We start from the raw sequence: 17370 nt of genomic DNA, 5'->3' as shown, positions 1-17370 counted from the left end.
CTTTTAGTGCTTATAAATAAAATAATGTCTATGTCTAATGTACCTGAGTACAGGGTAGATGTGAAACAAATGCCTAGCCTCCCATTTTTTCTCTTCCTTTTCTCCCAAAGTCAGTATCATCTGCTCAACCACTTTTTATACTATTGTCTAATCATTTGGTAAGTTTTGCTTCCCCTGGTAAGTTCTTCAAGAAATCAAGTCTTCTATACCTTTGTACCTCTTTATTTCCTGCCTGGCATCTAGAAAACCAACATGGTAATTGCTCAGGAATTACCTGTTGACTAACCCTAATGAAGGGGTAGGTACCTTCCATACCTGGCACCCAGGTATAAATTTTAGGAGTGCTACAGCTTCACTTGAAGATCTTTAGTACAGGAAATGGCTCAGATTCTGAACAGAGATAACAAGATGACAAAATACGTATGAAAATGAACCTACCAACTTGTTCCTGAGTTACTGTCACTGTTGGAAGAGATGTGATCTTTTCCTTATCAGCTGGGGGAGGCCCTGTGTTTTCCAGTTGTCCTAAAAGCTACAAAAAAAGAAAAAAGAAAAAGAAGAAGTGGTAGACATCTAACTATCCCTAGGGAGGGAGCTGTTCCAGCTGAGAACAGTGCAGATATTAAAAATGTTAGTTGCTCTTACTTCTGCAAGGCTATGAGAGGCTTGGGTTTTCCCTTTCCTGCTGCCAGAACACTCATGATTGCTTTACAATTTCAGAGTGACCTTAGTATAAGCCCACAGACAGATCCATCATTGCAGGGCCCACCTCTGGGCATAAAGCAACTTCGGAGACAGCAAAAGGGCTGTGATGTCACGAATAAAACTACAGCGTAACAAAACGTAATAATTAACCAATTCAAAAACTTCATTTTGCTGAAAGGAAGAAAAGGGTCTGAGTATGGAAAATAGCACAAAGTAAGCCAAGAAATAGGTAAATTACTGCCTACAAGAAGACTTAGATATAAACAACATGCTTTCTATTCTCAGCAATCCACAAGGGAAATGAAAAACCAATTAAATTAAAATAAACATAAACAAGTGGAAGCAATTATACATAGCATGGGAATACCTTTTTCTCTGCTTCCTTCCCCTACTTTGTTCCATCTAGCAGAAATCCCTGCTTCAACATATGAGGAGACCCTTCCTTTTTGTGAAGTACTTGTTAATAGGATCCTCATAGGACTGAACAAGAGGCCAAAAATATAAAATATTGTTTGTTACAGAAGTCTTTTCTTCCTTTGGAGTTGAAGCTATCTTCTAGAAAGTCCCTAGGACCAAGAAAGTACATAGATGCTGAGCTAAACCCATAAACCATCTATCCCTTTAGTAAAATGGAAACCCACAAGCTCAAACTATTAGGGAAAGCAGAGTGACTGCCGTTTCAGAAAGTAGCAGAAGGAAAGCAGGAAGCCTGTGGAACCATGAGACACACTGAACAGACACCCTCAAAAGGCAGCTCCTCACCTGAGTTACAATGGCATCAAGCCCTGTCTGACCCCAGGCATAGTCCCCAGGGTTGGAGTGCAGCATCCCGCTCCTATACATGAGATGAGACACAGAGCATTAGATGGAGTGACCAGGCTCCGCCTTACACCACAGAAAGATTGGCAGAGGAATCCTGTTCTCTCTCAGAGCTGGAAAGTCACCAGTTCTCTAGAATCAAGTGGCAAAGAATTTCTCAATAATTTCAAGGTCAAACAGATTATCCAGAGGCAGTCTCTCATTCTCTAGGAATTTTTGCTTAACTGTATACAACATAAAATGTGAAGCTACCTAAAATACCACATGACAAACCAGAGCAAAAAGAGTGACTCATTGCCTGTTGGTTAAGAAAAGTTTGTCTTCTCTGTGCCCATTTAACTTAAACATAGATGGAGCTGCTTTTTAAGGAGAGTTTTCCCTTCGTGATCAGCGAAAGTCAACAGCAGACTTCCCTCATTCTAAGACTCGGCCTTTGGTCCTGGACAATGAGGAGCTTTCACGTAGAGAAGCAGCCACAGCAGTGTCTCTGAATCACAACTTAGAGGAATCACAAAAGGGACTTGGCAGCACCTCTTTATGGAGCTGTTGGTGTACTAGCCTGGATGACAGATATCCAGACTCTGGCTGGAACACGTTTAAAGAAACTAGAGGCTGGAAAATAGGGTAACTGTGTGGAAGGACTGAGGTCCCTTTGAGCAAAGAAGCCTTCTGGGGCAGAGTCAGAAATGGCAAATAACTGTCCAGACAAGAGGAAATTCCATCTTTAACCCGTACCGTACATGTCACTCTGATACTCTTATTTCTTCTGAAAAACCTTCTTACTTAAAAAAAAGGAAGTTAAGCAGTATCTTTTCAATTTCAGAAATTCTTAAGGAATAAAATCTTCCCATATGATCTACAGGAGAAACACACAAATCAGATATCAAGCCTGGTAGGGACCATCTCATTCCCTACCTCAACACAACCCTCACACCTGAATATGAATGGAATCAGACACACCCAGTACCCAGACATCCTGTGGGACCAGGATAGCCCTCATGAGCCTGAATTATAATGAATAAGTTCTGATTAAGTTTGGGCTCAGCAGACAATGGCAGTCTTTAACAGCCTGCCAATTACACCTATATACTCACCTATACAGCTCTTTCTTTCTCACTATGGCACAGATACTACCATACCTAAAATGATGCTACTGCAGGAGAGTAAGACAGAAGGCAATTAATTACTTACCAAGAAAATGGGGATCCAGGAATGAATCCTGCAATGATTTGTTGTAGTACTCTGTTGAAGGGAAAAAATTAGATAAGAGAACAGACTAATGAAAGTACTCTATAGATATCCATGGCTGACTAATCACCAACTCCTTCCCCAAAACACAATGGCTTTTCACTGACTATTATACAATAGAGAGCACCAGAAATCAGTCCACTACATGGTAGAGTGCTACTCTGCTATTATGGCTGTCTTCCTGAGCTCTGCTACTTTATGTATTAATAGATTTTTATGCATTAAGCTGGAAAGGAATCTGATTGTATGGTTAGTTTTCAAACTATGATTCTTGGATACTTGGCAGCAAAATGAGAGGCTGAAAGGGATGCTAAGCCAGGGAGATTCTGGACCCACCTCCCTACAACAAGGGTAGTTCCACTTTTATGTGTTATGCACATTGTGCAAGATACTATTTAAAGGGCCCTTTTGTAAAAGTTCAACAATAGCTAACTATACTATGTGTTTGTTTTAAAATATATTCACAAGTTATTTTATACTCCTCCTCTGGGTGTAGGTTGGACTTAATGACTTACTTTTTTTTTCCTGAGGTATAACTGACATATAACATTATATGATTTTTTTTCAGGTGTACAACACAATGATTTGATGTTTGTATATAATGCAAAGGATCACCACAATAAGACTAATTAGCATTCATTACCACACATAGTTATAAAATTTTACTTTCTTGTGATGAGAACTTTTAAGATCTACTCTCTTAGCAACTTTCAAATATGCAATACAGTATTAAAATGATAATACTGTAATGAACTATAGTATCTCATTGTGGGTTTGATTTGCATTTCCCTGATGATAGAGTCACCGTGCTATACATTATATCCCCATTATTTATTTTATAACTGAAAATTTGTCCCTTTTGACCCCTTTCATCCATTTCACCCACCCCCCAACCCCTGCCTCTGGCAATTCACCAATCTATTCTCTATATCTGTGAACTCGGGTACCGAATTCTTTTTTTTAGATTCCACATATAAGATCATACAGTATTTGTCTTTCTCTTTGTCTCATCTATTTCACTTAGCATAATGCCCTCAAGGTCCATCCACGTTGCTGCAAATGGCAAGATTTCATTCTTTTTCACGGCTGAATAACATTCCACTGTATATATGTACCACAATTTCTTCACCCATTCATCCATCAGTGGACCCTTAGGTTGTTTCCATGTCTTGGCTATGGTAAACAATGCTGCAATGAACAGGGGGATGCATATATCTTTTCAAATTTGTGTTTTTGGTTTCTTCAGATGAATATCCAGAAGTGGAATTGCTGGATCACAAGGTAGTTCTATTTTTAATTTTTTGAGGAACCTCCATATTGTTTTCCATAGTGGCTACACCAATTTACATTCCTACCAACAGTGAACAAGGGTTTCATTTCCTTTTCTCCACATCCTTATCAACACTTGTTATTTCTTGCTTTTTGATAATAGCCATTCTAACAGGTATGAGGTGATATCTCATTGTGGTTTTGATTTATATTTCTCTGATGATTAGTGATGTTGAGCATTTATTCATGTGCCTGTTGGCCAACTGTAATGTCTTCTTTGGAAAAATGTCTATTCAAGTCCTCTGCACATTTTTAAATTGGGTTGTTTGTTTTTGTTGCTGTTGAGTTGCATGAGTTCTTTGTGTATTTTGGATATTAACCGCTTGTTGGATACAGCATTTGCAAATATCTCCTCCCATTCAGTAGGTTTCCTTTTCATTTTGATTTCCTTTGCCATGCAGAAACTTTTTATGGTTTGATGTAGTCCCACTTGTTCATTTTTACTTTTGTTGCCTCTGCTTTTGGAGTCATCCAAAAAAATCATGACCAAGACTGATGTCTTAGAGTTTACTGCCTGTTTTCTTATAGGGATTTTATGGTTTCAGGTCTTATGTTCAAGTCTTTAATCCATTTTGAGTTAATTTTTGTGTATAGTGTAAGACAGTGGTCCAGTTTCATTCTTTTGCCTGTGGCTGTCCAGTTTTTCCAACACCGTTTATTAAAGAGACTGTCCTTTCTCCACTGTATAATCTTGGCTCCTTTGTCATAAATTAATTGACCATATATGCAAAGGTTTATTTCTGGACCCTCTATTCTAGTCCATTGATTTAGGTGTCTGTTTTTATGCCAGTACCATACTGTGACTTACTTCTTAACAATAGAATATGGTGGGATAACTGTGACTTCCAAGGCTAGTTCATAAAAGGCACTGTGGCTTCCTCCTTGCAGCCTCTCTTGGATTACTTTCTCTGGGACAGTGCCATATCAAGCAGTCCTGTGCAAAGGCCCACATGGTAAAGAACTGAGGCCTCCTGACAAGAGCCAGAACAAACCTGCCAGACGTTGAGTAACTCCCAGTTGATTCTTCAGATAACTACAGCAATGGCCAATGTCTTGACTGTAAGCTCATGAGACCCTGGGCCAGAGCCACCCAGCTAAGCTGCTCCCAAATTCCTGGCCCACTGAACCTATGAGATAATAAATATCTGTTGTTTAAGCCTCTAAGTTCTGGGGTAATTTGTTATACAGCAATAGATAACTAATACAGATTTTGATACCTAGAAGTGAGTACTGCTGTAACAAAAACCTAAAATGTGGGAGTAGCTTTGGAACACAGCAGAGGGCAGAGTTGGAAGGACTTTGAGGACAGAGTGAGTAAAAGTTTGAAGAGCCTTTAAGAAATTGTAGAAGCATGATGGCTTTTGAGGAAGTTATAGGTGAGTACTTAAGGGAAAGTGAGAAAAATCTTTTTGGAAATGGGAGGGAAAGGGATCCTTGTTATGTAGTGACAAAAGCTGTTGCCTGACATAACATGGAAAGTAGAAGTTGTGGCTCATGAATGGGGTGATAATGTAGCTAACAAGATTTCCAGAGTGTTGAAGGTTCCTTTTGACTTCTTCTTGCTGCATTAAAATGCAAGAGAAGAGGAATAAATTAAAGGAAGAATAGTTAAAAAGGAGTTAAGACTAGATAATTCTGAAAATTCCTGGCCTCTCCAGATGGCAAATGATACTAAAATTAAGAAATGGCTTTAAAAAAAAAGAAAGAAATGGTTTCTGAGCAAAGATCAAATCATGGGCATTGCCAAGAAAATGGTTAAAGAGGAAGCCAAGAGTGTGGCTATAAAAATTCTTTGTTAAGACCTCAGAAAGAGGGGCTTCCCTGGTGGCGCAGTGGTTGAGAATCCGCCTGCCAATGCAGGGAACACGGGTTCGATCCCTGGTCCGGGAAGATCCACATGCCGCGGAGCAACTAAGCCCGTGCGCCACAACCACTGAGCCTGTGCTCTAGAGACCGCAAGCCACAACTACTGAGCCCACACGCCACGACTACTGAAGCCCGTGTGCCTAGAGCCTGTGCTCCGCAACAAGAGAAGCCACTGCACTGAGAAGCCTGCGCACGGCAACGAAGAGTAGCCCCCACTTGCCGCAACTAGAGAAAGCCCATGCGCAGCAACGAAGACCCAATGCAGCCAAAAATAAATAAATTTAAAAAAAAAAGAAAAGACCTCAGAAAGTTCACATAGTGCCTAGAGAGCTATTCAATTAAACAATTGAGCTTCTAAGAAGCTTAAATGTGTTGTATTAGTTTCCTAGGGCTGCCGTAACAAATTCCCACAAACTGGGTAGCTTAAAACAACAGGAATTTATTCTCTCACAGTTTTGGAAGTCAGAAATCTGAAACTGAGATGCTGTTAGGGTTAGTTTCTTCTGGAGTCTCTAAGAGAGAATCTATTCCATGCCTCTCTCCCAGCTTCTGGTGGTTTCCAGCAATCCTTGCTGTTTCTTAGCTTGGCGACACATTATTCCAATCTCTGCCTCGGTCGTCAAACGACTTTCTTCTCTGTGTCTTCTGTATCCAAATTTCTCTCTTCTTATAAAAACACCATTGGATTAGGGGCCACTCTAACCCAATATGATCTCATCTTATTTTGATTACATGTATAAAAGATTTTATTTCCAAATAAGGTCACATTCACAGGTACTGGAAGTTAGGACTTGAACATTTCTTTGGGGGTGGGGGGGATATAATTCTATCCCACTACAAGTATTGTCCTTCAGCAATCCCAGCAGAAGCCCAAGGTAAAAAAGAGATTATATAAAAAAGATTTGTGGACGTAAGTTTTGTTAATGGCATGAATCTCAATAATAGTAAAAAGAAACACTGCCAGCTTAAACTGAAAGGTACAGAGGCAGTACAAAATGAAAAGAGACCCTTTGGGCCCTCAAAATTCTACTGGCAAGAAGCAGGCTAAGAAAACTATGAAGTTGCAAATCTGGACTACTTTTTATGGAAAAGAATGACTCATAGGGTGGAATCAAGAGCCAGGAAGGAGGAAACAAGAGCTACAGAGAAGCATTCCTGGGTAGAAGTAGAACTAAGTCCTAATCAAGGAACGTCCAACACTTATCCAGACAAACATTAAAATAGCTACGCATCAGTGACTTCTTTGTGCCTTTCATCTTCTCCCTTTTTAAACAGAAATCTCTATACCTCTTTATTATACGCCTGTCCCATCACTATATGTTGGGTATATATGAGGGGTAGAAAACTTGCCTCTTTGGTTTATAGATCTCCACATCAAAAGGAATTATGTCTGAGGAACTACACGCAAAGAGCCTCATCCACACTTGGACTTAAGTAAATGACAACCACCTGGATTTCAAGTTGATGCTGTACAGGGACAAGACTTTTGGTGGGTCTTGGGAGGAGGTGAATGTATTTTGCACATGGGAGAAATATAAGTAATTTCTGGCCAAAGGTTAAACTGTGGTAGTTTTCAAATATGTCCACAAATTCTTTAATACTCCTCCCCTTTAAGAGGCAGAGCTTAATTCTCCTCCCCTTGAATGTGGACTGGACTTAGTGACTCACTTCTTACAGATAAAGTGTGGCTGGAAGGACAGTGTTTGGCTTCCAAGATCAGGATATAAAAAGGCTTTACGGTTTTTCCCTTCTTCCTTTCTCTCTCTTGGATCACTTACTCTAGGGGAAGCCAGCTGCCAAGTCATGAAGACACCAAAGAAGTCCTATGGAGAAGTCCACACAGTGAGGAACTGAGGCGTCCTGCCAACAGCAATGTTAGTTGACCCATCTTGGAAGTGGATCTTCCAGCCCCAGTTCAGGGTTCAGATGATTGCAGCCACGGCAGACATTTTGATTATAACCTCATGAAAACCGTTACCAAAAACACCTAGCTAAGCTGCTCCAAAATTCCTGACCCTCAGAAACTGTGAGATGATAAATGTCTGTTGTTATAAGCTGCTAAATTCTGGGATAACCTGTTTACACAGCAATAAGTAACTAATATACCCTCCCTGCTTGCTAGTACAGATATACCTCAGAGATATCACAGGTTTGGTTCCAGACCACTGCAATAAACAAATTTTTTGGTTTCCCAGTGCATATAAAAGTTATGTTTACACTATACTGTAGTCTACTAAGTGTGCAATAGCATTATGTCTAAAACATTGTACATAACCTTAATTTAAAAATACTTTATTGCTAAAAATGCTAACCATCATCTGAACCTTCAGCAAGTTGTAGTAGTAACATCAAAGATCACTGATCACAGCTCACCATAACAAATACAATAATGAAAAAGTTTAAAATATTACAAGAATTATGAAAATGTGACACAGAGACATGAAGTGAGCAAATGCAGTTGGAAAAATGGCACCGACAGACTTTCTAGACGCAGGGTTGTCACAAACCTTCAATTTGTAAAAAATGCACTATCTGCTAGGTGCGATAAAGTGAAGTGCAATAAAATGGGGTATGCTGTACATCAGCCCTCTGTATCCACGGGTTCTGCATCTACGAACTTAACCAACCAAAGACTGAAAATATTGGGGGGGAAAAGAACTCCAGAAAGTTCCAAAAAGCAGAACTTAAATTTGCCGTGCACCATCAACTATTTATATAGCATTTACATTGTATTTATAACTATTTACATAGCATTGTATTAAGTGTTACAAGTATTCTAAAGATGATTTAAAGTATACAGGAGGATGTACATAGGTTGTTTGCAAACACTACACCATTTTATATCAGGGGTAAGAATCCTCAGATTTTGGTATCCGCGGGGGTGGGGGTGGGGGGTCCTGAAACCAATGCTCCCGATGGATACTGAGGGATGACTAATTAGAAGAACAGTTTATCACATGCTTGAACTAACCAATAAGTAAATGGTAATAATCAAGTTTGAGAGAGAGCCTAGTTCCTTGAAGCTCTAAAGCTGACCCTATACAAATACTTGGAATTGCCAGGGACATCTCAATGGATCAGCTGCTTTCCCCTTTATCGGCTGCTTACCCTCTGGAAATGAGATGTTGGTTCCACCTCAGCAGTGACAGAGAGAGACCGCTCAGGGTGACCCCAGTAAGTGTATGAGCTGTTGTTAGGAGATTATCTTCACTTGATACATACAGTATTTACACTGAATTTTTTTTTAAACAAAAACTTTTTCTTGTTAAAGTACTAGGTAGCTAAAAGGGGTAGGGGAAGAGGTGTATGTATCTAATTTTAGCAACCCACAGAAGAGAAAAATCAATCCACAGGGTCTGGAGGGGTATGCTAAGACCAGATAAGAGTATTCACGTAGTCTCCAAAGCTGTAATCTCTCTAGGTTTTCCTCCTAGCTCCCTTCTCAGACTCCTCTACTTATTCCTCCTATCTTCCAAACTTCTAATCAATGAGGGCCCAGAGCTCAATTCTCTGAGCTCTTCTATTTTCTATCTTGACTCTTTTGGCAATTTCATCCAGGTTTATAATTTTAAGTATCATAAAGAGGCAACAACTTCCAGATTTTATCTCTAGCCAAGACCTCTGCCTACTCAACATCACCACTTGTATGTGTAGTAAGCACCTCAACCCTGTTATGTCCAAAACTGAACTCTTAGATCTTCTCCCCCAAACCTGTTCCCCCTAGTATCCCACATTTCAGCTGATGGTGGCTCCACTTTTCGAGTTGTTCAGACCAAAAACCTTTTTGTCATCCTTAACTCTTCTTTCTGTTATACCTCATATCCAATCTGCCAGCAAATCCTATCATGCCCGTTATCAAACTTTATCTAGGATCCAACCATTTTTTTGCACTAACCCTCATCCAAGCCGCTAGTATCTCTAACTTAGATTAATGCAACAGCCTCTTAAATAGTTTCTCTGCTTCTGTCTTTGCCCCTGTGCCTCTTGTGCACACACATAGCCCTGGCCATTCTATTATCAACATAGCAGTTAGAATGATCATTTTAAGACATAAGTTAGACCATGTCATTCTTCCGCCCTAAACTTCCTACTGGATTTCCACTGCACTCAGAATAAAAGCCTGTATAACAGGCTACCAGTCTCTACATGATCTCATACTCAGCTTCCCAGCCCCAGCCCCAACAACTGCTCTGTGACCTCATCTCCTACTATTCCCCTCTCTTACTCTGCTCCACACTAGACTCTCCTGTTGGCACATTCTTGGCTCATTCCCTCACTTCCTTTATGTCTATTCAAAAACCTTCTCAACAAGGCCTTTGCTGACTATACTTTTTGTAACATCACTTCTCCCACACTCCCTAACTCCCTTCCCTGCCTTTTTTCCCCCAAAGCATTTACTACTGCTTAACGTTCTATCGATTTAATTTATTTTGCTTGTCTGTCATCCCCCATTACTATGTAAATTCCACAAGGGCAATCTTTTTTTACTGTTTTGTTCACTACTGTATGCCCAACATCCTGAATAGCACCTGGCATAGTAATACACAAATGTTTACTGAATGACTTAAGAGACCCCAAGATGGGGTCCAATCAGATTGGACCTTGAAAGACATATATAATCTGTTAAGATAAAAAAAGGAGATTATAAAATAGGTATAGTATGATTCCATTTCAATTATATAGATGTAGATATCTCATATATATATATGGGAAAAGGTCTACATAATTACGTATCAAGGTATAATAACTGTGGCTATTTCTGGGTAATGTTTTTTTAATCCATGACAAAAAACAAAACAAACCTATTACTTTTAAAGAGCAACAAAAAAAGTTAACAACCGAAAAGAAGTCATTTCTCAAAATCTGAGTTGTGATCAGTGGTCAGAAAATGTTAAGTCCCAGAACCTAGGGTTAACTTCAGGAAAACATATTCTTAAGGAAGGAAACCTTAAATGTTAAGAGTACCACACTGATGGGCTTCCCTGGTGGCGCAGTAGTTGAGAGTCTGCCTGGCGATGCAGGGGACACAGGTTCGTGCCCCAGTCCAGGAGGATCCCACATGCCGCGGAGCGGCTAGGCCCGTGAGCCATGGCCGCTGAGCCTGCGTGTCCGGAGCCTGTACTCCACAACGAGAGAGGCCACAACAGTGAGAGGCCCGCATACCGCCAAAAACAAACAAACAAAAAAAAGAGTACCATACTGAAACAAAAGATAGGTTTTAATGTAATAAGTGCAAACTAAAGGGTGGTAATCTCTATGAAGCCAGGAAAATATGAATGTATTAGTGTTGATCTAATACAAAGCAAAGGAACAAATGAAAAACATAAATACTTTTCCATCCTAAAAAAAAAATCATTAAGATGAAATATGAGGACTTCCCTGGTGGTGCAGTGGTTAAGAATCCACCTGCCAATGCAGGGGACACGAGTTCGAGCCCTGGTCCAGGAAGATCCCACATGCCGTGGAGTAACTAAGCCCATGTGCCACAACTACTGAGCTTGAGCTCTAGAGCCCATGAGCCACAACCATTGAGCCCACGTGCCACAACTATTGAAGCCCGCGCACCTAGAGCCCATGCTCTGCAACAAGACGAGCCACCACAATGAGAAGCCTGCGTACCACGACGAAGAGTAGCCCCTGCTCGCCACAACTAAAGAAAGCCTGCGCACAGCAATGAAGACCCAATGCAATCAAAGATAAAAGTAATTTTTTTTTTTTTTTTTTTTTTTTGCGGTATGTGGGCCTCTCACTGTTGTGGCCTTCTCCCGTTGCGGAGCACAGGCTCCGGACGCGCAGGCTCAGCGGCCATGGCTCACGGGCCCAGCCGCTCCACGGCATGTGGGATCTTCCCAGACCAGGGCACGAACCCGTGTCCCCTGCATCGGCAGGCGGACTCTCAACCACTGCGCCACCAGGGAAGCCCAAAATTAATTTTTTTAAAAAAGATGAAATATGAATAATTCCTTAGGCTTATCACAATCCAAATGAAATTTCTCCAAAAGACTATGCAATTTCCTTTGCTGACTCTATACACACCAAGCAACCATCTGATTGCTTTTGATTTCTTGATATCTAGGAAATTCAAAGACATTATTAAGCTAATAAGCAGCAATGAGTTTTCCAGTCACTGAAGTAGAATTCCCCGAGTTGTAAATTAATAAATTACTCTTCTGGCACAGGTCAGATAATTATTTAAGGTTAGATAAGATGACCTGATTACACCCAGATAAACTATCATTTGAAAGCTGCAGATTAGAGGACTTTAGGCACACTCAATAAATATTTGCAGAATGGATGAACAATTGAAGACTTACCCTTCTTTATATGAGCAAAAAAGGCTTCACTCATGTCAATGAAAAAGCCAAAGAAAATACATCTCATTTCAGGAGAGCTCCTTAAATTTGTGTGAGGAGCACATTAATAATAACAATTAATAATTAATAATAATAACTAATAACAATTAATAACAATAATAATTAACAATTAATAACAAAGGCTAATCTCTGACATCTGATTTCTTAAATGACAAAGTACTCTGTCTACAGTAAAATGGGTGGAATGATCAGAAGGCTGAGATGTAGCCCATGGAAACCACTAGCTGAGAACCCGACGAGCAGGATAAAGTTATACTACTTCTCAAATCAACAGGACAAACTGTTATCAGGAAGAAGCCAAGCCAGGATTTAATCAATAAAAAAACCCTATAAAATACAAAATTGTAAAGTGTTTTCAAAACACTGGGTGACATTATAATGACAACTACTGCAAAGTAATAACAATCATGCAGAACAATCTGAGTAGACCTGCTAATCAGGCAGAGTAGTAATGTGCCCCAAAGATGTGTTGTGTTCCATTTACACTTACGTGAAAGAAAAGAGAAAATAAACTGAATTTAAAACTTCCCAAGTTCTACTCACTGACACACTAGTATGTGTCTCTTGGAAGAAAAATTTCTGAGAAAGTTAGGAAAATGCTTAATTCTTTTTTTTTTTAATTGGGAAGACTATAAGATACTGTTAAAATTTTTCAATTATTTTGAAACATTCATAATCCCACCAAATACAAATATCATCATTTTTGCCATATCCTGGCTCCAATATTTAACTGGCTTCATACCCTTAGGCAATTTACCTAACCTCTCTGTGCCTCAGTTTCTACTGTAGAACGGAGATATTCACAGTAACTTCTCCAGAGAGTTATAGTGAAGATTAAATAAATACCTGAAAAGCACTTAGACTAGTACCTGGCACAAACTCTTAGCTATTATAACTACTAATTCATATGTTCCATACATACCTCTTAGCAACATAATTACAATTAATCATTCATTCAACACAAGTATATACAATGTCCACTATAAAACAGACACTACCTAGAAGCTGGGAATACAAAAACAAATGAAATTCCACCCTAGACCATTAACCCTAGAAGTAACTGAAAAGGTTGTAACAGATCTGGTCCCCCAAAAGATTCTAGGTCCAGATGAAATTACAGGTAACTTTTACCAAACCTTTAAGGAATAGATAATTCCTTATTTAAACTATTCCCAAGCCTAAGAACAAAGCAAGATTTCCCAGTTCATTTTATCAAACTAATACAACCCTGATACCCAAACTTGATAAAGATAACACAAGAAAATTACCAGCTCCCTTATGAATCAATGCAAAAATCCTAAAAAAGATTAGGAAGAAATCAACTCCAATAGTGTATTAAAAGATTAACACTCCTTGACAAAGTAGTTTTTATTCGAAGCCTGTTGAATTCAAACTGTTGGTTCAACGTGATAAAATCAATTAGTTAATATAATGCATTAATTGTTTAAAGAAGAAAAACTATAAGGGTCATTTTCATAGGACTGCAAAGGTCATTTGATAAAATCACTAGTCATCCTCAATTAAAAGCTCATAATAAATTAGGAATAAAGTAAACCTTTCTTAATGTGATAGGAACCATATTAGGAACCAAAAGTGAATATGCTTAATAAAGAAACACTAATTCACTCTCATTTAAGTCAGGAAGAAGATAAAGATGGCTACACTTAGAGAACTTTGTTTTGATAATATAGTTAATGCAACAGATAAGAAAAAATAATAAGGCATAAACATAGGGGAAAAATACAAGCAATATTTGTATCAATCAACTGATACACCTGCTAATCTAGAAACCTTAGAGAACAAAATGAAAAACTATTAGAGCTAATAAGAGAATTCAATTAAGTAGCACGGGGCTGGGTAACAATCTATCTAATAATCAGTTTAAAATTAAGTGAAACCATAAAACTTTACTGAATAACATAAAAAAAGAACCAAACAAATTGAGATATGAGCCATGGGCCTAGATGAGAAGTTTCAATATCATAAAAAGTACCAACTGTCCCCAAATTAATATGAACTTCCAATCAAAATCCCAATGGGATGGGAGAGAGGTCAGAGATTGACAAATTGCATTTAAAATTCATTTGAAAGAGTAAATGTAAGAAAAGCATCCAAAAATTTTTGCAAAGGAACAATAACGAAGTGGACTTTCACTACTAGCTATCAAATCATACTATAAAATTATAGAAAGTAAATCAGTAAGACATAGGCACAGGAGTACACAAATAAAGATCAGACCATAACAGAGAATCCAGATAGAGATGAATATGAAACTCTATATATAACAAAGGTAACATTTCGAATCAGGTGGATTATTCAATAAATGAGAGGGGACAGACCCTTAACTCAAAAAATACACAAGAATAATACACTCACCACCAGACGTGTGGGCACAAAACACAAGCCAAGCCAGAGATCCTCCCTGGGAGTTGATAGACGCACATATCCTCTGGGATGAATGCTCTAATGTTCTTATAAACTTGGAACTACCATCAGCTACCTTTCATTTTACACAGGAGAGCTATCTAATAATGATGCCAACAAAGAGAGAGACAGATGAAGATAACATACTGATTGACCACCTAGATCCATCTAAGAACATCTAATTTACATCCGTGGTTCTTAATATTGTCCCTACACAGCAACTTAGGAATCCAAGGAGATGGTTTTGCTAGTTACAGTAAATAGGGTAGTACCATTCGTATTTAGTAGCAAGGAAAGAGCAGTGCTAGTCACCCTGCAAAGAAATGGGAGGAAAGCCAGGACCAAAAAGGAACTGTCCTCCAGCATGCATAATTTTTAAACATCCTGCCTGGACGTTCACTTGGGGAACATCTGTCTATAATTAACTGAGCCTAAACTCAACTCCATTCTACACAAAGTATTTCCAACTTGGTTTTAATATATACTGAATTAATTAATTAATTTATTTATTTATGGCTGCATTGGGTCTTCGTTGCTGTGCGCGGGCTTTCTCTAGTTGCAGCGAGTGGCGAGCGGTGGCTACTCTTCGTTGCAAATCAAAACTACAATGAAGTATCACCTCACACCAGTCAGAATGGCCATCACCAAAATATCTACAAACAATAAATGCTGGAGAGGATCTGGAGAAAAGGGAAGCCTCTTGCACTGTTAGTGGGAATGTAAATTGATACAGCCACTATGGAGAACAGTATGGAGGTTCCTTAAAAAAATAAAAATAGAACTACCATATGACCCAGCAATCCCACTACTGGGCATATACCCTGAGAAAACCATAATTCAAAAAGAGTCATGTACCACAATGTTCATTGCAGCTCTATTTACAATAGCCAGGACATGGAAGCAACCTAAGTGTCTATCGACAGATGAATGGATAAAGAAGATGCGGCACATACATACAATGGAATATTACTCAGCCATAAAATGAAACAAAATTGAGTTATTTGTAGTGAGGTGGATGGACCTAGAGTCTGTCATACAGAGTGAAGTGAGTCAGAAACAGAAAAACAAATACAGTATGCTAACACATATATATGGAATCTAAAAAAAAAAAAAGGTTCTGAAGAACCTAGGGGCAGGACAGGAATAAAGATGCAGACGTAGAGAATGGACTTGAGGACACGGGGAGTGGGAAGGGTAAGCTGGGACGAAGAGAGTGGCATGGACATATACACACTACCAAATGTAAAATAGATAGCTAGTGGGAAGCAGCCGCATAGCACAGGGAGATCAGCTGGGTGCTTTGTGACCACCTAGAGGGGTGGGGTAGGGAGGGTGGGAGGGAGACGCAAAAGGGAGGAGATATGGGGATATATGTATATGTATAACTGATTCACTTTGTTATAAAGCAGAAACTAACACACTATTGTAAAGCAATTATACTCCAATAAAGATGTTAAAAAAAAAATAGACACAGAGGTGATCCAGATACTGAAGTTACCAAAAAAGGGCTTTAAATTAACTATGACTAGTATGTTCAAATAAAGATGGAGAATATCACCAAAGAATCTGAATCCATACAGCAATCAAATTGAAATTTTAGAAATGAAAATCATCATATCTGAAATAAGGAATTCCTTTGATAGGTTTAACAGTAGATCAAAAACAGCAGAAGATAAGACTAATGATACTGAAGGTGAGTCAATAGAAAATACCCAAAATGAAGTACAGAGAAAAAAAGAATTAAAAATACGGAAAGATAGATTCTCATAGACATACAAAAATATATAAATAAGGAGAAGTGTTCAATGCACTATAGTTTATAATGATGAAAAAAGAAAATCTAAAAGCTCTCCAATGTTCATTAGGGAATTGTCTAAATTAATTACCATACATTCATAAGATGGAATTCTATTCATGTGTTTAAATGCGACAGATCTGGCAGGTCTATAAGTAACGACATGGAAAGTTCGACAAAATATCCTGCTATGTGAAGAAAATTAGATAATGAAGATATCTAATTAGATATTGTCCCTACCCCCGTGGAGCAGTGAGAAAAAACTACAACAGGTATAAACGGGTACGTAAATTGGATTTTTTATTTTCCATATAAACACAGCAAAATTCATTTTTACACATCTCTAATGGTTGGCTATTTTCTTCCTAAGTGTGTACTTAGAATGAAAATGTAATATCTGGCATTTTCTGATCCTACAGCAGGAAGTAGTCTCTACTTAAGTGGAAAAAAAAAACCAAACAAACAGCTAATGACTATACAGTCAATAATGTTTACACAGATAATACTGTGAAGTTTCTTTTCACAGCACATCTAAATAAGTGTAACAGAAGGACCCTATGGGGCCTTCCTGGGACAGACCCCACCATGTCCTCTGCCTGTCTCTTGTCTCTAGAAAAACTTTAGAATAAAATTAATCAGAGAAATGGGAAAATACAGAAGCAAAGGAAAGCAGTCAAACAAAACCAAACAATAGTTTAGTCGTTAAACAAACTCAAGGACCTTTAGTTCCTCTTCAAGGGCTACAGATAATATTCTGAGCCATAGCTTTTGAGCTGTTTTGCAGATACTGAAACCCATACCAGGTGGAAG

General features: G+C 38.7%; 1 protein-coding gene across 3 annotated transcripts in view; it reads right to left on the bottom strand.

Annotated features, from left to right (window-relative positions):
* Positions 1-17370, bottom strand: part of RNF115 (ring finger protein 115) — a 65725-nt gene that overhangs the window by 9570 nt on the left and 38785 nt on the right. For all 3 annotated transcript variants that reach the window (XM_030869264.3, XM_060300317.1, XM_070044844.1), the window contains 3 exons: positions 2716-2766; positions 1468-1540; positions 439-532 (listed from right to left, as the gene is read on the bottom strand). In XM_030869264.3, the coding sequence (XP_030725124.1) occupies positions 439-532; positions 1468-1540; positions 2716-2766 (218 nt within the window). The remainder of the gene's footprint in view (positions 1-438; positions 533-1467; positions 1541-2715; positions 2767-17370) is intronic.

Source organism: Globicephala melas, chromosome 1 (genome assembly GCF_963455315.2).
Source record: "Globicephala melas chromosome 1, mGloMel1.2, whole genome shotgun sequence".
Taxonomy (NCBI): domain Eukaryota; kingdom Metazoa; phylum Chordata; class Mammalia; order Artiodactyla; family Delphinidae; genus Globicephala; species Globicephala melas.
Note: the sequence above shows the minus strand (reverse complement) of the source record. Positions and strands in the feature narration are given on the sequence as shown.